This window comes from Panthera uncia (genome assembly GCF_023721935.1).
Source record: "Panthera uncia isolate 11264 chromosome C1 unlocalized genomic scaffold, Puncia_PCG_1.0 HiC_scaffold_4, whole genome shotgun sequence".
Classification (NCBI taxonomy): Eukaryota; Metazoa; Chordata; class Mammalia; order Carnivora; family Felidae; genus Panthera; species Panthera uncia.
In genome coordinates, this window is record NW_026057585.1 from 52,442,502 (window position 1) to 52,464,055 (window position 21,554).

At 42.8% G+C, this 21,554-nt stretch overlaps 2 protein-coding genes across 3 annotated transcripts in view; one reads left to right on the forward strand and one right to left on the reverse strand.

The window, feature by feature from the left end:
- The window catches only part of JAK1 (Janus kinase 1), a 692,496-nt gene that overhangs the window by 271,615 nt on the left and 399,327 nt on the right, over positions 1 to 21,554 (forward strand). The window lies entirely within an intron of this gene.
- The window catches only part of CACHD1 (cache domain containing 1), a 209,706-nt gene continuing 192,805 nt past the window's right edge, over positions 4,654 to 21,554 (reverse strand). Inside the window, exons 20-27 of the mRNA XM_049618530.1 lie at positions 21,059 to 21,219; positions 20,625 to 20,711; positions 19,647 to 19,763; positions 18,058 to 18,209; positions 16,580 to 16,741; positions 15,189 to 15,266; positions 14,433 to 14,534; positions 4,654 to 6,406 (exon numbers count right to left, since the gene is read on the reverse strand). Of these exons, the coding sequence (XP_049474487.1) occupies positions 6,168 to 6,406; positions 14,433 to 14,534; positions 15,189 to 15,266; positions 16,580 to 16,741; positions 18,058 to 18,209; positions 19,647 to 19,763; positions 20,625 to 20,711; positions 21,059 to 21,219 (1,098 nt within the window). The 3' untranslated portion in view covers positions 4,654 to 6,167. The remainder of the gene's footprint in view (positions 6,407 to 14,432; positions 14,535 to 15,188; positions 15,267 to 16,579; positions 16,742 to 18,057; positions 18,210 to 19,646; positions 19,764 to 20,624; positions 20,712 to 21,058; positions 21,220 to 21,554) is intronic.

Here is a 21,554-nt window from a genome sequence, read left to right on the forward strand (position 1 = left end):
GAGAGGCCGCTGAGGGCTTGAGTGAACACTGCAGCTTTGTAAAGTGGCCCAGAAAGACAGGGGGAATGTCTAAGAGTCATTGGAGGGGAGAGCCAGGGGAAGGTTTGCATTTGTAGGTGAGGGGGTAATGGAGTATGCTTCAGGCTCAGAGCAAAGGAGCACTCACTAGGGCAGTGGAGCTGAGGATATGCAGATGTGGTGCAGCTTGATTTCCCGCTGGCTCTGGGAAGGAGCTGGAACATTCCTTCCTGTGAGAACAGAGAGGGTGACGTCTGAGAGCCATTTTGACATGAAAGGTGTAAAAGTTGTGGGATTTCTACCCAAAATGCCAGGGCAGAATGCAGGCAGCTGCAGAGAGGCTGTGGCATGGGGTGAGAAGACTTTCTGGAACAGTTTTGAGGAGAATGTACTAGAGAACAAACTGGGTCTGGACAAAGGATTGCCAAGGAGCCCTGAAAGTCAGGGACATACTTTTGTACGAGAGCCAAGCTTCTTGTTACATAATTTTTTTTTCCCCAAAAGCACTAGGCTGAAGTAGGAACTAAGGCAGTAATCCTGGTGGGTATATTGTTACATAAAACACTTTAATCAAGTAGCACCCCAAAATAGAATGGGAATAGTGTGAAGGAAACACGAGAAGTCTTACAAGAAGTAGGATTTGGAAAACTTCCATATTTACGTGGCTCCTTCTTCAAAATAAATGCCATTTAAAACTATATTGGATATTGGATAACTATACATTTATTTTTGAGGGAGCCATCATTGATCTGGATAACTATATATTTAAGTTACACAATAGTAATTTTTTTCCACGTAGATGTATGTATATGTCACACGAATTAAAATAGAGGTAGTATTTTAAAGGCATACACACACACACACACACACACACATAAACTGTTTCAGAAAATTGAGGATTTTTGTATCAGAGCTAACATTAAAAAGCTGTTAAACATGTAACATTGTGCTAATTCTTAGTACAATGTACTAAAAAGCTGTTGCACAAAAAAATTCGAAACAGAGTTCACGGTTATAGAGAACAGATTGGTGGTTGTCTGAGGGAGGTGGCGGGGTGGGCAAAATGAAGGTGGTCAAAAGGTACAAATTTCCAGTCACGAGAATGTAATGTACAGTGTAACGACTATCATTAACAATACTGTACTGTACATTTGAATGTAACTAGGAGAGCAGATCTTTTAAGTTCTCATCATGAGAAAAAAACTTGCAACTGCGATGGTGATGAATATTCATGGGACTTACTGACGTGATCAGTTTGCAATTTATACAAATACTGAGTCATTACCTTATATACCTGAAATATGTTATGCCAATTATACCTCAATTTAAAAAAAGTACTAATTGCTTAAGGAAGTATTTTGGAGAAATAAATTTGCTTCATCTACTACTTTAAGTCGTGTAACATTATCCATTGTAACTAATCACAGTTGACCCTTGAACACCAGTTTGAACTGCATGGGTCAGTCCACTTATACAGATTTTTTAAAAATAAAGTACAGTACTATAAATGTATTTTCTCTTAAGGTTTTTAATATTTTTTCTCTAGCCTACTTTATTGTAATAACAGTAATACATACAAAAAATGTGTTCATCAACGGCTTACATTATTGGTAAGACTTCTTGGCCCACAATAGACTATTAGAAGTTTTGGGGGGAGTCAAAAGACTGTGGGGAGTCTGGGCCCTTTACCCCTGTGATTTTCAAGGGTCAGCTGTAATTATGACCGCAGCTGACACTCTAGACGTTTAATCTTTTCAACAAACATCGAAGGCCCTCCCTGCAAAGTACAGGGTATGGTACCATGAACACTACAAAGACAATAAGAAACAGCCCTTGCCTCAGGAAGGTAGGATCTAGTTAAGGCTATAAAAAAGCTCATATAGGGGCACCAGGGTGGCTCAGTCGGCTAAGCATCCGACTTCAGTTCAGGTCATGATCTCGAGGTTCGTGGGTTTGAGGCCCGGGTCGGGTTCTGTGCTAATGGCTGAGCCTGGATCCTGCTTCGGATTCTGTCTCCCTCTCTCTCTGCCCCTCCCCCGCTCACACTCACTGTCTGTCTCTCTCTCAAAAATAAACATGAAAATTTTTTTAAAAAAAACTCACACTCCTAGAAACAGAAAAGTGGCTGCCAGGGGCTACCAGGGAGGGAGAAAGGGAGACGTTGGTAAAAGGGGATAAACTTTCACTCTAAGATGAACAGGTCTGAGGATCCAAGGTTGACAGTACTATATTGTACAACTGAAATCTAAGAGAACTTAAATGTTCTTACCAAAGATAAGTCAGTGAAGTGTTAATGGGGGTATCTTTTCACAATGAATACATGTATCAAATCACCATGACGTAAGTTTTAAATATCTTACAATGTATATGGCACTTAAACCTCAATAAACCACACACACACATCCAAAGCATGAATAAAAAGATATAGAAGAAACTGATTTTTGTGTAGCCCTCCAAAGCTCCAACCCATCTAACAAAATCTGATCTGCTAATATCTAACTTGTTAGGGTGAATATAAATCAAAAATTTCTCCTTAGGAGGGTAGTAATGAATTTTAAAAAGACGAGGAAACACTGTAATAAGGGATGGAGAGGCCCTAATTAGCAGTATAGGACAATGAGGGAGGTTAGAGGGAAGCCTAAAAAATGTCAGATGTGTATCTATCTATATATACTGTTATATACACCTTAGCTATTAGACTATCTATCTTATAATAGCCATAGAAACAGATCTTTCAACATAGTGTTCCTTACTGAAAAATCAGAAAAAAATTTGAATACAGCATTGTATTTCAGCCAGGAAAATCACTACTTCTGTGTTCAGAAATAGACCAAAGACAACACAGATGAGAATGCGCTGACGCATTTTGATTTGATTATTCTACCAGAAATAGGTTTTTTGTTTGTTTTTTTCCTGAAAGTGTAATCATTACAGCAGTCCATCCCCACAGGGAAACGAGCTCAAGTGATCTTCCACAATTTCTCTCCACGTACCAGTCACGCTGACGTGCAAAATAAGCCTGAGTCAATTTGAAAACATTTTTCACATAAAAATATTAATAAGGCTTAGTTGAGCATTCAAATTAAATCAAGAAGCAGAGGAAAAATAAACAAACAACAACAACAACGTTTTCTGAAGTATCTATGGGGTGCCTGGGTGGCTCAGTCCCTGGTTAAGCGTCTGCCTTTATCTCAGGTCACGATATCACAGTTTGTGAGTTCAGGCCCTGAATCAGGCTCTGTGCTGATAGCTCGGAGCCTGGAGCCGGCTTCGGATTCTGTGTCTCCTTCTCTCTCTACCCCTCCTGGGCTCACGCTCTGTCTCCTTCTCTCTCAAAAATGAATAAACACACACAAAAAATCAAAATATCTAAAATAAACATATTAGAAACGCAGATGAATGTACTCAGAGCTACGTGGGTCTGAACCAGTGTTGTTTGGGCCCCAAATAGCAAACTCCCTTTCCTAGAGGTATCAAGTGACCTGGGACACCCTTAGCTGTTGAAACTTGTCAACACTGATGTAAGTATTGGTTATAAGCATTAAGAGGTCTTAGTGAATGGGAAGGCATTGCTAGAACCTCCCCCTCTAGGATTTCAGGGAAGACTCGTGTTTAACAAGCAATGGTATCTGAGGGACAAGAAGAACCAACATCGGTCACCAGGATAAAAAAGTTCCTAAGCACTTAATTTTCCTTTGAAACAAGAACACGAACAACAAATGTTCAAACAACACTATATGCAATGTCTAGGGAACAAAAGGGAGCTTAGAAGGGCAAAACCTCACAAACCTGTGTGCCACGCTCTACAGGGGGCGTAAAATAGTTCTGTGCTCTTATTCAGCTAGAAGGATTCAATCCCTGCCCTCCTCTCCACCTGTCCCCATCCCCCCAAGTTCAGAACAGGGGAGATACTTAGCACAAAAGACACAAGGTGCATTTCTGTTCTTACCTTCGAGTAGGCTCTAACATGTTATTAAGCTGTTTTGTAATTCTTTCCCTGAAAATACCCAGGTTTTCTCCCATCTAGTAGGAATCCCACAAAGCTAGTGCCACCACACAAAGGTTCTCAACTTCGGCAAACAAAATGGAGAGGCTTAATTTTCTGGGAAGACAGGGAAGTCCCCATTCTCTCCAGCAGTTAGAGAATTATTTATTATTAATGGCATGAATGTAGATGCTCAGGAAGAGGGACCTATGTTCCGCACATTTTTTAATATTTGTTATGTTTTTTTCAATTTTTTCAATTTTTGAGGGAGATGCAGAGCACGAGCAGGGGAGGGGCAAAGAGAGAGGGAGACACAGAATCAGAAGCAGGCTCCAGGCTGTGAGCTGTAAGCACAGAGCCCAATGAGGGGCTCGAACCCATGAGCTGTGAGATCATGACCTGAACCGAAGTTGGATGCTTAAGTGACTTGAGCCACCCAGGCACCCCTTAACATTTGTTCTTAATGTTATCCCCTTATATTCTTCAATTTTTTTTGCATCTTCAAGATGTCAAGAATCCCCTGACGTCGACAGTAGCACTGAGAGGAGGCCCACTAAGTTTGGTAACTGATCTGCTGGGTTACAAAGTGAACAGAATCTTCACGAGGCACAAGCAGCAGCACGTGAACACATCACTATAAACACTAAGACTGTCCGTTCATACAGTTTATTTCACTAGACTGCAAATTTATACACAGTACGAAGGGGTTTCCTGATAGCACGCATACAGTTTACTTTCTGTACTGCTGAAGAACCAATTGTTTTTTTTTTTTTTTTTTACATTATGTCGTGATACCCTATCGTTAAAACGTTATTCAGTGAATTTTTTCCAACTACATATAAACGGAGATTTACCACACACACGGTGCAAGAATGTCTTTATAACATATTTGAATCACAAGATGTGAATCTAAAATACATCACTGTAATTAGAACACTACTTTAAAAATACAATGCCCCACGTTATATTAGCCAGATCGGATTAATCTCTGTATACGTCACAAAGCAGTTCAGTGGATAGCTTCTCGGATAACTGGCAGCAGCTTTGAACTAGGATATCAAAAGAAATCTTTAAGAATCAATTTTGAAGTTTAAAAACATCTTCCTTTATGTACTCAATATTTTCAGAATCAAAATGGGACACTTAAAAATTTATAGTCTCTAACACAAGAAGAAATCCATCCCTCCCTTAGCCGAAAGGCTGGGGTTGTAATACTAGGTTTTGTAAGACATCTGAGAAAAGCATCGTACGGGGAGTGGAAATGAGTGAAAAAGAGACATAACATTTCTTGGAAAGCATTTTGGATTCCTCTGTCTTCCCTGCCTCTGTCAAACATAAAGAATACTGCATTACAAAAAAAGATAGGTTTCCATAAGATGACGTTCTAAAGAAAATGTATGTAAACAAGTCAGAGAGAAGGATTTCTTCATTTTCCCATTTTGTAGAGTGGGGCAGTGGGAGGATATCAGTTAAATAATAGAACTCCTTAGTCAACCACTTCACACACATAACAGCTAGGGATAATTGCTGACAATTTCTCATGTGTTTCCTTTTCTTTCCCCCAAAGTTTGAGAATGTTTGAAAGTTCAATAAATAGTAGAAAAATAATCCTTTACTTAGAAATTTTGAGATGCATCATTTAGAGCTTAACAGGAGTTCCATACAGCAACTGTGGTATCTAGGTACCGCCAGAAACAAAGCGAGATCTTCCGAAAGCACACATTTCTGTCTGGATGTGCCACATTCCCAGTCTCCGGCTGGGCACACTTGTCTCTCTTCCAGTTAAGGAGAGCCGAATGTTTCTGGCTCCTTGGGACATTCCTCTGGCTCAGCTTAACGAAGGTTCCCAATGTTTCGTTTATGGGTCTTGCCTCTGTGTTTGGAGGTTTGCCTTCTGCTCCATCCCATTGGTATTATGGCAGGTTCGTTAATCAGGCTTACTTCCCCTCCATTTCAGAACCAGCTTCGCACTTTCACAAAAGTGATTTTGTTGTTGTTTCTCATTCCGAAACACATTTGACAGGCAGCAAGTGAGTTAAACCACTCTGGACAAAGCACGAACACAAGGGGTCTCTTGCTGTGGATTATCTGATGCTGGTTCTTCTTCCTTCCAGAACATTCTGTACCTCCCAGCTCCCATCTTCTCATGGAGGTCAGGAGAGTGTTAGCACTCTGCATCGACGGTGTGTACTGTCACGGCCGCCTGCAAGTGGTGGCTGTGGTGCGGCGTGGGGTGGTGGGAACGGTAGTGGTGGAATTTGTGACTTAGCAGGGCGGCCGTCTGGGGCGGGGCGTCCAGATCCAAGTCCTCGTCGTGGTTCCCCACATCCACCCCAGCTGACAAGGGGTCATTGTTGCACGGGGGGTTTTCACTATCTTCCTGTGGGCTCATGGTGCTGTAACCTAGAAAATGAACAGAACAAGCAGCTGAGAGCTTCCAGACACAGGGAGATGTGACTGAAGATTTCTAGGGCACGGGGAGATGTTCCTATCTTTGTGTTACATGGGTGCAAACGTCCGCAGGCTGCCAGCAGACGTCAAAGTGGCTTATTTTTGAAGAGATCTTTTGTTAGCTGTTTCTCCTCTGCGCCACCGCCCCCCGCAACAATTACACAATAAAAAATTTTACACACCTGAGAAAGTACAGATAAGAAAAAAAATATATATATAGGAAGCTTTTTCCCAAATCCCCAAATCAACACAACAAAAACTAAAATCATCGCTCTTCCCACCTGATCCACAGATAACTACCATTGACATTTGGGACTATCCTCCTACACTTTTCCCTGAGGTAAGATTAACTTTATTTGAATGAATGAATGAATGAATGAATGAAAGAAAAAAGAGAGAGAAAGAAAGAAGGGAGAAAGGGAGAAAAAGAAAAAGTAGGGAGAAAGAAAAATAAAAAAGGCAGCTTCAAAAAAAAAAGGAAGAAAAGAAAGAAAGAAAAGAAAAGAGAAAAGGAAAACAAAGTCCTAATAGGATTCAAGTCAAGTTGGGGGCTGGTGGAGAAAGCTGGGCTGCACGTGATGTCACAGCAAGGACAAAAACAAGCGTCTCCATTGTGTGTATATCTGTTCTACGACACACACTGGTGTCCTGGAATTCCTACACACAAATTATACAAGTGAGGGAAATGATGATCAGAGAGGTTAATGAACTTGCCCAAAGTTCCAGTACCTGATGAGATACGAACTCCACATATACCCATAGCAACTAGCAAAGGAATCAACTATTCTCTGTGTAAGCTGGCTCACTGTATTTAAAGATTAATTTCTTTTGGTATTCTAAGTAATACACGTTTCAAAAGAAAATGCCCTTGCTGATCAAAGGATTCCATTCCAAGAACTCTGGCATGTTTTTAAATATTGCAAAAATCCCCTTTAAAATTTTTGAGAAGTGACAGCTCATTAATATTTCCACTGCATCTACGGTTAGCATCAATCAGAGCTCACCCATGGGTAGTGCTAGTCACATTTGTGGTGCAAAATTGATGTGCTTGCATACAGCCAAGCAGGAATGGGATATGGTTGAAAATGTATGCTGGGTGCAAAAATGAGAAAGGCAATTCTCTGTCCTCAATGAACCATTTTGCAAATGACAGAATTATTTAAGTCAGTCTAACTCCAGAAATATTTATTGTGCACCTACTATGTACAAGATACTGTGTTAGGCATTGCAGGAGACACCAAGGTGAAAATCTCCCTGCACAAGGAGCTTAAAAGCTAGAGTTTGAGAAATAAAATGAATACAAGCATAGATCCGTTCAATTATTCATTCATTGAAGACCATTATGCAGCCAGAGGGGGAGGCTACAAAACATGAATAAGAAATGTCTCTTTTCCTTAAGGATTTCACAACCGAACAGGAGACATATTTGTGAAGCTGGGTTTATTCTAATGCAGATGATGGTAAGTGCTATAGTTGAGGTATAACTGGTATCGAGAACATGGAATAACTAATTCCGGCTGGAAGAATGAGAAAGCTCCACAGAAAAACTCCTATTTCAGTTGGGCTTAAAAGGATATGTAGGAGTTTGGTAAGTGGATATGAGCAAGGGAACGGGAGCACAGCCTAGAGGTGTGGAAAGCCAAGGCCACTGCTGTACCATGTGGCTAGGACAGGTGCAGGTAGGCAGTTGGAGAACGTGGCAGGAGAGAGGTGGAAAGGTGAGTTACAGTCAGATTATAAAGGCCAAAGCAGAGAAAATGGAGGAACAATACATTCTGAACAGACTGGAAAAAAAAAATAGCATGACAGTTTCTGTGTTTCAGAGAGAGTTCTCGGGGCAGTTTGGAAGATGAATAAAAAGGAAATAGAGGGGACAGTTGGGAGGTTATTGCAACAGCCCAGATGACAGACTAAGAATTAAAACTAGGGGTATGGGATTAAGCGGATTTAAAAGTATCTCAGAGGTGGAAACAACAGAAGTTGGTAAGCAGTTAAAAGTTAGGGGGGTTTGGGGGTGATGACTTTGAGTCAGGATGAAAAGACTCAGAGATCCCAAGTGTCAGGGATGAAGGGAGCAGAAGAGGGTGAAGTTCATGGACATAGGCGTCTATCATCACTGAGAGTCTCCTTGGTGCCAGGTGGGGGGCTCAATCAAAAAAGGGGTAAGGGGGAAGCTCCAGCTCCCAAGAAGCCCACAGTCAAGAAGGGGAAACAAAGGTATTCAAACAGAGGCACATGGAGAGGGATACCAAAGCTGATTAACTTGGCTTAGGACACCTTAAGAGGACACTTAAAGTGGCCCTCATGGGAGAGAAGGGGTTCATTAGGTAAAGAGCGGGTTGGAAAGGTACTGCAGGCTGGGAGATGAGCAAATGCCAAGACACAACAGCCCGAGAGCCTCTAGGGGCTTTGGGGATGATAACAAGCTCGGTATGGGGGAGAAAGCAGCAGGAGAGGAGACTGAATATGCGGGCTCAGACCAGATCAGGAAGGCTGGCTGAGCTAGGAGCTGGGATTTAGCAACAGGCCAGAGGTAGGGGAGGGTGCAAGGACATAACATGTGCTTGAAGATGATCACTTGTGGCAGTGAGGCGGCTGGAAAGAAGGTGGGACTGAGGCTCAGAGGACAGGAGGCTGCGGTGCTGGCCCAAGGAGATGATGAGGACCTCAAGTGGGCCAGCGGCTGTGTTACGTAGGGCAAGCGGCCGGCTTCAAGACACTGTTTGAGCTCAGAGTAGGTTGCCTTTGGTGGCCCAACTGACTTCCCTGGGGGGAAGATCCAGGTTGACATCCTTGGATAAGGTTGAGGTTTCTAGGTTCAGGGCTGGGGAAACAGTGATGCCTTTCCTCAAGAATCAGGAGCCAGAATGGGATTCTCAGCGTCAGCAGGGCTCGGTCTGGAACGTGAGACTGGATGGTAGACGCTGAAGCCCCAGTTACAGAGTGCTACGTGTGCTTAAGCTGCCATGTACTTCACACGTAGGGGACTCAAGTAGAAGACACACTTTTAGCAAAATCTCAGCATCTATGTTGATGATTGTTGGCCAACCTTTAGTGCTAGGCTGTCTTTATCTTGCCTCCAAGTACCTCCTGAAGGGTTTCCCATCTCCACTCATTTACAAGCACCCACAGAAACTGTTAACTCATTTTCACATTCCTGGTGTAAAATTCATGACAGGCCTTCTGCCGGGCTCACCCTCCCACCTTCCATCATCCGGCTATTGTCCTTCATGCTTCAGTTTTTAAAGGTCTTCTCTGGGAAGCAACCCAAACCCCCAGCACCCCATCCTGCCAGCCCACGTGGGGTCTGTTGCCCCTTCTGTGAATTTAAATGGCATTCTGTGCACATCTCTAGCTTAGATTTTTACTATGCAATAAAACTTAGGGCCGTTGTGGCCATTAGTGAATTTCCATTTATTTTTGTACTCCTAATATTCAACGCAATGCCTCACACAGAGCAGGCACTTCATTTTTCAAAATCACATTACTATGCTCCCAAAGCAATGGTATTAAGAGTTTTTTGGGTATCTGTGGTTTTATCTGGTGTGACATTCTCATCTAACAATGAAGACGTTCCAGGATTCACTGGGCCCTGCCCAGGGGTTCCGACTTAACACGTCAGGGGTGCTCTGGACCTGGCTGATCATAGGCTCAAGGGTGGTTTTAATGATGGAGCTGTTCCCACAGCACCTCAGGGGCACCCCCATTTCTCCTGCTCTTGCTTTCTGATGAGAACCCAAGCACAGGGTCTTCCAAAGTGAACCCCTTGCTCTGGGACATTCTGTTTAATTTTCTCAGTGTGGCAGTATTGCTCAGCCCCTCTGTAACTTACTCAAGCTTCCTCTTATCTCAATAATTAATGAAAATCTGGAGGGAGGGATAGCAAGCTGTGGAGAAGCGGGAGAAAGCCAAACACATGCTCTCACTTAACAAATTGAGTGTTTACTTAGCACCAGACAATTCTGTTGGGTGCTGGGAACAGTGATGAATAAGACAGATTCAGTATGACTCAAGGCAGAAGAAGCACTATTGAAAACACAAAGGATATCAGCCAATACTTTCAAAGGAAAAGTTTCTTACTATCCAAAGGTGTGTGCAGTATAGTCTCTGAAAAGGCGACCTCAAGCAAAAAGTAGGCTCAGGAAGGAGACCAGGCGACCATTGAGAACAGGAATCAAGATCAGGCTTTTTGGTATTGTGCTTACATATTTAGCTGATGGTTCCTGAAGAAACCTCTCTGGATGGGTGGGGAGGTTAGGTCACTCTGGGGACTCACTCTCCACCTTGTGGTCACAGAGAGTTACTGTGGGAGAATATCCACGCGCCTCCAAAAAACAATGGCCCTAAGTTGCACTCTACAGTTTTTGACCAGGTTTTCAAGGCTCACCATTCACCTTTTAAGCTTTTTGGAATTTGCTTCACTAGGAGGAGGTCTCCCTTTTACAAAGAAAAAAATGTTGCTTAAATACGTTTATATCCAGTTTCTAATGAGTTGGTAACTAACACGCAGATTCAAAAGGGACAAATACACATTGGTGATTTTTAACCTAAAGATAAGCCAGTTAATGAATGGATAGAACATGAGATTTTCAGAAGAAAAAAATGGGCAGACATATAGAATTAAAGCATAAATAGGTAGTAATTGTTTTTAATTGCTACTTGCGAGTATAACAGTAAATCGTCAAGGGCTGAAAAACAGTCATTCTAAGTGGTCTTAGAATATTGACGAAAATAATTCTACCTTTCAAAAACTATTCTTATTTTAGCATTTTTAAGGTGCAAAATTAAAATAAGATTCCTTTGAAATACAAAACTCTCTTGGCCACATGAAATACCACTGACCCCTGAGTAACCTTGAACTACATGGGTCTACTCGCAGGCTAGTTTTCCATAAATATAGGACAGGGCTGTAAATGTATTTTCTCTTATGATTTTAACATTTTCTTTTCTCTAGCTTCCTTTAAGAAAACATTATATAATACATGTAACATACAAAATGTAGACTAATCCACTGTTCATGTTCTTGGTAAGGCTTCCAGTCAACAGATTATTAGTAGTAAAGTTTTTCTTTTGGCGGGGGTGAGAAGTTATATGTGGATTTTTTTTAAATATATTTTTTTAATGTTTTATTTTTGAGAGTGAGAGAGAGTGGGAGAGGGGCAGTGAGAGAGGGAGACACAGAATCTGAAGCAGGCTCTAGGCTCTGAGCTGTCAGCACAGAGCCCCGTGCAGGGCTCAAACCCACGAACCGTGAGATCATGACCTGGGCCGAAGTCGGCCGCTTAACCAACTGAGCCAACCAGGCACCCCTAGATGTGGATTTTTGATTGTGCAAGGGTGGGGATTGGTGTCACTAATGCCCATGATGTTCAAAGGTCAACTGTATTTCTAAATAAAAATACAGCTTGAAGTCTACAAGTTTGGCCTGGTGACATTCGGTTTTAATTCTAGGTATATCACAATTCTGAACCACATCCTGAAAATCTAATCTGTTCAGTACTCATATATTTATGTGTTTTATTCCTTTGAGTTTCCTTTTGTGGAACAGACCCAAGGTAAAAATGCTCACCGGGTTGCAAACAACCACGGTGCTACAATTTTACCCCGTCAAGGGCCAGCACCAACAGCACCAAGGCCACCTTCCCCCAGGGGACTTCCATGATTCTCATGCAGATAAAAGTGAACTAGCTCCCTATCTTCTTTGTTCTGGTCCTTTAAGGAAGCTGTCCTATTCAGTCTTTTATCAGTCTTATGAGTACGTGCATTCATTTACAGTTTTCTGCTAGATTGTACATTCCTTGAGGGCAGAGTGGGTATGGAGGTGGGTAAGTCACCCTGACCTCCCACCTGCCATATGCTATTTCATTTGGTGCTCACAACTTCACCAGGGAGACATTTCTAATCTCATTTTAATTATTAGGAAACTAAGGTCCAAAGTAGCTTCACTAAGATCTCATTACCTGTTGAGGGGGACAGGTGGGTTCCAAGTGAGCTGTGCTTGGCCCTATCTTATAAGCTCTTCCATAATCACTCGGCCTCACAGAAATGAGGCCGCCCCTTCACAAGGTCCCCCCACTGTGCCTAGCAAACAGCATAAAAGAACACAGAGCTGAGAAAGAAGGGTACTGACAAAACAACGAGATTAGATTTCCTTGTTTTCATGCGAACCTACCCATGGCCTATTCTTGGCATCACAGGGACATTAACCTGATGCCACCACTTTTAGTGACCCACCATTCAGGTTCAGGGATATGACAACATGCAGTTAAATGCTATTGATTTTTGTGGTACATTTGGAATTATGTGGAATGTCAATGTCTTCCATTTCTTTTGGTGTTGCATTCTATCTGCACGAGGAACTATTTTTCATTCCTCGGGGATAACAGGGATCCAATTATTGTGAAAAATGAAAGAAAGCAAGCCCTTAGCTAGATTCCTTAGCTTTCAGATACTGACACTGCATTACTGCTTTCATCTAAGCTGTTGCTTCATACACCATTTTACTAAGACAATGGGAGAGCTAATGGAACATTGGAAACGTCACTCAGAATTCCAATTTCGTATTGAAGCAATTTCTATCCGGGGAGAAGGAAAGAGAGAGAAAGGATTCAGTATTTCTGCTGAATAAGAAATTATTTCTGTTGAACTTTAGTAGCCTCAAACCTGTTTTATTATTCAAAGGAGAAGAGGCACAGAACTGCCTGGCAGAATGAATTTATGCAGGTTCAAAGGTTTTTGGGGGGAAAAAACCCCAGAAAGTCAAACTGACAAATTTAAGTTGTGCTTTGACTCTGCATAGAAACCTGAAGTTTCTACTTAGTTGGTGAGAACAATGTCATTCAAAGCTCAAATTAGGAACCTCCAATTTACAAATCAGAGTTTTGGCTTCTGTTTTCCAAAGGGAGTTTGAATACCTGGCTGTCATGTAAAAGGCAACACTGGTTGCCTTGACGAATATCCACTCCTTGCATGTTTTAGCACAGGGCTGGGAGCTCACTGTTTGTAGACTTCCTTTTTTTTTTTTTTTTTTTCCCTAGGGTAGATGTGGAGAAAGAGTCAAAAAGGTATAAATGCATTATTTATGCATTAAAAAAAGATCTGATTCTGGGAAGAAAATAAAGTTTTCTAGCAAATTAAACAAGCACATGAAAAACAAAAAGATCTTACAATTACAAAAAGTTCTTACAAGGCCCCACACTCCTGTCATGTTGTTGCGGAACACTGGCAGTGATGGCTACAGGGCGGAACATGTCTGCTATTCCCTGTGACGACAAGCCATCCGGATGTTGGCAAGGTAAGAAGCTAGGTGGTGGCCAAGTCTTTGGTACAGCATGTGGACTTGATAATTCACAGCCTGCTCAGCCTTAGTGCCGACCCTTTCTGAGCATCTTAGAGGCATCTTCTATAACCTCCGTGACTATATACACCAGTCCGCTTGCCTCTGAATCTCCTTTGCCCCAACTTTTCTTTCATCAGCCTTTAAGCCCAGTGCAAATGTTGTCTCTTTGGTGAAGGCTTCTCTGAACCTTCCAGGCAAGGCTGGAGGTCAGGATGGGGAATGCCAGAAGGAAGCATGAACTCTTGTCATGTCCAAAGTGTATATGTGGCTGAGAGAGCCCTTGAGGATGCTGGTGTTGGCCAGCTAACAACAGTGGGTAGCAGAACTGATGTGGATGCCAATTACCAAGGATCACGTGGAATGGTAAGCGGGTTCCATTCAGACAATGTGAACCTTTATGCACGGAGAACACTTAGATGCAATCTGTGTGCCCAAGGGTCATCTCACTTATTCCTGCAAGTGCCGAGACAAAAATCAAAACTACCCTTGGGCTCCTAGAAATGTGCCATGTTGGAATATGTCCTTTGGAAAACTATGCCAAAGTAATGAATTTGAGCACAGAACAGGAGGGAGAAGAGGGGATGTGAACACTGGCCCACAGGGAGCCCACCAGACTCTTCAGAAGGAGCTAGACCTTACCATGATCGCTTTCTGTTCCTGATCGACCCCAGTAGCGACGCCTCCTCTCTGGACTGTGTGCATGTCGTTCGATGACTGCAGCTATAAACCGAGTATTGCTGACTGTGGGGAGAAGACAGTTAATCACTCTTGTGCCAGTATCCTTATTGTATAGAGTACATTTGCTCTGGGCAGGTTCATTCACACACTGGGGGGAGCTGTTCTTTGGAGAAATAGAAGAAGTAAATTATTATTATTATTATAATTTTTTTTTTAATTTTGAGGATTAAGGGCAGTGAGAAGTTCCTCATCACAGGTCTCCAACATGCATTAAGAAGACATGTTCTACACAGTTGTAGGCCAAGGTATGTATCCCACGCTAATTGAATTCTTTTTTGATAAAGAAATGCTCTTCCCCCCTGCAACTGAATTATATACATTTAATCCCCGGAGGGATTAAAACAATGTATATCACCTGATGATTCTCTTTCTGAAATACTATGCTGGAAAGCAATGAGGAGGAGAAAGAAAAGGTAGGGTGAGGTGTTAGGACAAAGCACTTAACGAGAAAAGGAACATCAAGACTCCTTTTAAGATTTTCTAAAACAAAGCAAACACCTACACTTATTTATTCCTAATGAAAATGGGGGAGGAAAAACCCTCGCCACATTAAGATTCTTAAGTCGTAATATACGCCAAAAGGATAGAAGACAGAACATTTATTCTGGTTTAGCCTCCTGCTGACACGTTCCGCAAAGAGGCAGCTTGAATACTCACTGATGCCTCTGTCCTCATGGCTGTCATCGTCCCTTTCATCTCTGTCATTCTCCAGGTTGGACATACGCACTGACATTTCTACCCATCATTAAAGAGAAAGAAACATGACTATTTAATCAAACAAAATCACCCACTTTAATACCCTGTGGAGGCCTCATTTTGATGGCTGGGTGACAGCATTCCATCAAGAACGAGTCCAAACTTGGAAAAGAATAAACTGATGTCCCATGTCCCATCCATTTTTTTTTTTTAAAGAAGGAGGTAGCAGGAATCAAAACAGGGAGGACCAGAAATGAATAATCAAGAGAGGCACCTGAAATTAACTTCTGAAGAAAGGAGAGCAAAGAAGTTGATAGAGGCTAATGGATCTTTAGTCCTCTACCAATGTACCTCAAACAGAAGGAAGGGGTCTAAAGCCATGGCTGAGTGTGCCCAGAAAATGGTGTTACAAAACCCTATAAAAGGCCAGGTATAAGGTAACACTGGATGACTGTCACATACTTACCAAGGGGAAATCTGGGTATCCAAATCTTACCACGGGGAAGGAGCTTTGTGATTAGTCCTGTTACTAAATCAGGCAGCATTATCCCAAGATGCCCCCCACACCCACCCCACTGCCCCATCAGGATTGCGGCCACAGTGAACTATTCCAGCATCACTCTGTCCTTACTGCTGCAAGGATGAGCAAAGTGGCCCTGACCAAGTCCAGAACGATGAGTGAACCTTATCTCCATAAAGGTCAGGTTAATAAATCCCTGGGGCCTTTTACAAAACATGGGGAAGCCCATTAAATGGTTTCGTCCTTGCAAACGAGCACAGATATCCCATTTAACTCTTGGTATGGAAGCCATGATTGAAGATTAATCATTTTGTATCTGGCTCCAATGAATTCTCCTCTTCAAGAGCTGTGATTATTGCTTTGCACGTGTTCCTTCACACCACGGGATAACAGCTGCAATAGAACAGACTCATGGTCTTGCCAACAGGGACCCAGGCTATCTTTGCCTCACCTGTCTGGAACAGCAAAGACAGCACATCTGAGTTGAGGGAAGAACGAAATTTCCCACTAAGCATCCCAGCTCCCCTGCCTGGCTTATTCAAGAGGCATGCCGTGGGCGGCTAATGCGTGTAAGACGAGAGAGCATTGGGGGATTTTCTGGGGAATCAAAATGAAGCTCACAGGGTTGAGACACTAACGAATGAGCCACGGGCTAAAGGTGGCAAGTAGGCTTTGGGGACTTTCGAATCACACTCCATGAAAGCAGAAAAGGTAGTGCTGTTCTTAGAATTACTTAGAGGCTTACACGACTGGCCACTGTCTTTTCAGCTCTGGAAGGACGCAAGGGAGGCTGCTGCCTCCCAGAGGAGCTTTGGATTCATTTGGGGCTCACCTTGGGCAGCAAGAGGAGACATGTGCTGGTGACTCCGGCGATGAATCTGATGGCGGTAGGCATACACTGCAAGGACGAGGACCATGATGCATCCCATGATGCCTCCGGCCACGGGGCCCACGGGGGCACTTTTAATCATGTTCAACGTGACCACCTCGTCACCTTTATTAAAGCAAACAAATAGATGTCCTTTGTCAAGATTTCCCAAGTGTGGTAGGAAGTAGGGATGGGGGTGGTAAGATGGAGGGACTAGAGTGGGGTGGGGTGTGTTGAAGAGAAGACCAGGTGCTTTAAGTTTTGAAAACCTCAAAGAAGATCCACCAGAATGTGGGACGAGTGGCTTCTGTTAATCCCTGGTTCTCAAATTAAATGTCGGCTGCTCGGCAGAGCAAGAGTACATTTGGCAAGGACTACTAAAACAAGTGAGTAGATGAGAATCACTTAAATATATGCTGCCCAGTGCTAAGAGCCTAGCTCCCCGGGGTGTGGGCTACTCTTGGAAGAGAAGTCATGTAGCACAGAGGTGAGGGCAGCGTGGGCCTCTTGGCACAAATTTATTGTACCTGGTGTCCTTTATGGCAACGAGTCAGTTGCAGGACTCCTAAACAGGATCACACTTCAAAGCTTATAGGTTCCCTTTAAAACACTATTAGCACAGTCATGTAGGAAACTGCAGGTGGGTATATAAAGTGATGTTTTAGAACAAGGTCACTTCAACTACGTCCTAAGCTGGTTCAGTAATAATATGTGAGCTCAGGATCCTTCCTCACATAGGAGGAGTTTTTCTTCTATAGACGGGCTAATGTGGGGAGGTGTTTAAAAAAATAAATAAGGGTTTAAATATCTCACCTCCCAGGGAAGCTTTGGGACCTTGTACTAGCTCCAGAAAGACACCGAGAAAATCTCAGAGGAGGGATGCAGGTAGTAAGTATATTTGAGGTCTTGGGGCCTGATCCCAGACACGTTCCTCCCTCCAGTGTCCCTGTCCCCGACCCTAAGCTACCCATTAGATAGCTCTGGCTTCTGCTGACTCCAGGACCTGAAGTACTGACTTGTAGCCACAGAACTTCTGCCTTGCAAATATCATGAGGCAACGTTGCAGCAGGAGAGACCAATGTGCAGTGGTCACTCCACCCATCGCTGGCCCTGTTCTCCCGACAGCTGGGACTCAAATTCAAACAAACTCCATGGTTCAGCCACGCAGAAACCAGGCCTGACATTTCTCAGAACTAGCTTTATGGGAATGAATTCCAGGCTTGTAAACTTTGGCAGGATACATGGCTGCTTACTCTGCATAGAATATCTAAGCCAGCTTTGAAGGTAATTATCTGCCTTGGATTTGTAACTAAAAAACTACTGGCAAAGGAAGGAAACGGGAAACTAGGGTAGAGGATCATTTGAAGATTTTTGTCCTCGCGTAGAGGCAAAAAAAATTCGTATTCAAGAATCCAAATATTCTGGGTTCCCAACAAACATACCTATTGCTCCCAGGTCATCCACATAAGGACTTTTGGCTCCCACGATCCCCCCGAAGCATTCTTTCTGGGGTGCACAGTAGGATTTGTCCAGGTGAGTCTTTCCATCGCTGTCTACCATGCACCATTCACAATCCAGCACACCGAAGCAGTCCCTGCCAGAGAGATGATGCTGAGTGTTCCGGGAAGCTGTGCTGGGCAGGGGACAGCATATGGACTTGGGCATCAGACAGCTCTCAGGAGCTCCATTACTTGCTGGTGCCGTAAGTCCTTGAGCTCTAGTTTCCTTTCCTTATACAAAGAAGAATAGCAACCATCTGCCAAGGCATAGCTGTTTTATGTCTCTCAACAACATGGAAATGAGAGAAATAAAACAGTTCTGTGGATCACACCATAAGATCCACACATCACAGATTAGAAGAGGATTATTCCAAATCATCTCAAAAGACCAAGTGGCCCCAAGGTTCATTAGATTTTGGCCTGACATCCCCCAAGTGTAGGGTCATTTAAAAAAAAAAGGGTGGGGGAGGAAGGAAACCTGGTCAAATCAATTTGGGAAACATGAGGCAAGTTAAACAGCTTTCTTTCCTGCCAATTTCTCAGAACTTTTAATATGTTAAGTGCATTAAGACTCTCTAAGAGGATGTGTGCAGTGTTCCTCAAATTTAGTTTTGGGGGCACCTGGGTGGCTCAGTTGGTTGAGCGTCCAACTTCGGCTCAGGTCATGATTTTGCAGTTCGTGAGTTTGAGCCCTGTGTCGGGCTCTGTGCTGACAGCTCAGAGCCTGGAGCCTGCTTCAGATTCTCTGTCTCCTTCTCTCTCTCTGCCCCTTCCCTGCTCATACTCTGTCTCTGTCTCTCAAAAATGAATAAACGTTAAAAAAAATTTTAGTTTTGAGTTAGTGCCTAATATTCCAAATTAATCTATCTGATGCCCTCTCATTCCTTTGCTAAAATATGCACTAAAAGCAGAACTGGCTGCCTGTTCTACCCGCTGACCGTACAACCAAATGGCAATTGGCAGCTGTAATACACAGATCACCCCCACTCCCACCACCCCTACAGCCCACCACAGCCACTGCTCCCATGATGGCTAAGCCCAAACATCCTAGAGTGGAGGGAGACGCAGCAGGGGACATGTGGTTGTTGGTTTTTTGATTCTCAAAGCTACCATGAAACCTATCTGCTTTCTAAAAAAGCAGAACTGATCAGCTATAACCCATAGAGCTGGGTTCTGTTTCAGGAACCCAAAAGCCCCTGCCCCTTGCCCTTGGCTTCTGTGTGCCATGTCCCCTCTCATTCCTTTTATCTAAAGAGTAACTTTCCCATCCACAGAGGAGGTGACTAATATATGGTACCAATGCCAAGCAGCTATAAATAGTGAAAACTGGACAACATTACAACCAGTGGATAAAAGGCATACAGAAATCAATTTTGGGTCTGAAAAATTGGTACATATTTAGAAAACATCAAGAATGAGAGTAATAAATAACAGCTGGCAAAGCTCAATGAGGCTCCAGGTTGCCGTTCCTTACTAGATTCTACTCCTGCAGTATCGTGTTGATACCAAGGCAAGCAATGGGCAATGCTTACCCACTTTCCATCCTCTGACTGCACCTGCTGTTGACACACTGGTGAAGGGCATCTTGTAGGCCAGGGTCAATAGCTGTGTATGTTACCGGTTCCTGGTGGACCTCGCAGCTTGGGTTTCTATGTAGGAACAAGTCTGGAGGTTAGGACCAATACCACTCATGTTCTAAACTCATCATGCCTCTGGTCCCCGACTGCCTCAGACAGATCTGGGTTTGAATTCTCGCCACCTATATGTAACCACTCTGGGCTTCAATTTGTTTGTCTTTATGTACACTTAACCACTTAACCACTCTGGGCTTCAATTTGTTTGTCTTTATGTACAATAGAAACAATATATGTATAAAAAGAAAATCATAAATATTCAACAAAACGGGAACGTATACAAGAGAAGTGAATGTTACCTCCCCTGACTCACCACTCTAAATCTTACTTTTCAGAGGTAATCACTATTTACAGTTTAATGAAGGTCCCTTTTGACATTTTCTCTATGACTAAACGAACATTTACTAGTATATCAGCATACACAGGATTCTTTCATTTAAGTTCTAGAGAAGGGACTTACCCCAGTTTATTTAGCTGTCGTCTTAAAACTTGTCGCTAATATAAATAATGCCATATTATGTGTAAGCACATGTGTGTATAAAAGGTACCTATAGATTTATCACAAGGTTAATTTGAAAACCAAGTGACTCAATGTGCATAAAGTATCTGACACATGGCAGACACTTCGCGAATGCTTGTTAACAGTCCCCTACTTTATATGTACAGAGCACATATACTTTGAACATTTTCACAGCGTTTAAATTTAAACCTGAAAGAGGACTTCATTGGAAGGCTTGAAATCTGGCTCAGTGAACAGTTACATCATCAGAATGAATCACTTCTTATACCACAACCCAAAACAAATCTATAAATGAGGCTCCCAGGGTGCATGTATCTGTGTATGCCACATACATTTATGTAATATGTATATTTTACCGGTTCTCTGCATTGGTGAGGTTGCCAGTGCACTCATTGACCTCTAGAGGGCACTCACAGGGACATTCACATTCATTTTGTTCCATTCTGAAAGGCAATAAGAAAATTACTATGCAGAGGGTCAATAACAAACTATATGCTGTACATGGACCAGAAGAAAATTAAAAAAAAAAAAAAATCTGAGCTAGTTAAAAGGGAGAGTTAAAAGGAAGTTATGACCAAAGGTTTACACTATGATTGGCTTCCATCCATTACTTTTGGACAAGGATGCTGCGAACCACACAGCTGTCGATGCCTCTGCTACCCGGCCTTTCCTTTTCTCCATGACACGCCCCTGTGCTTTCTACTTTGCAGATACCACTTCAAAATGACTAGCACCAGTGAGGATATTTAACAGTGTAGTAAACAGAGAATAGGACCCATGGCATTTTTACCGGTGACAGTTGAGACAGAGACGATCGACCATGCTACAAGCACAGAAGGCAAGAGAGTCGCAGGTTTCGTTGACAATGCCAACAAACGCATTGGTTCCTGGGATCCTCGCTAGTCTGTACTTAGAACAGTGGCTGCCGTGCACAAGGTTCGTCAAATCTCCCTGGAGACGATGCAGGGGTCAGAAGTGACAGACAACAATGCAAAGAGTCAGCCCTATCATGGTGAAAACAACCCTTCAACCACCTGCTGGAAACAGTGTACATTAAAACCTAATTTAAAAAAAAATTTATTTATTGTCTAATTTACATCTAAGTTAGCATATGGTGCAACAATGATTTCAGGAATAGATTCCTTAATGCCCCTTACCCGTTTAGCCCATCCCCCCTCCCACAACCCCTCCAGCAACCCTCTATTTGTTCTCTGTATTTAAGAGTCTCTTGTGTTTTGTCCCCCTCCCTGTTTTTATATTATTTTTGCTTTCCTTCCCTTATTAAA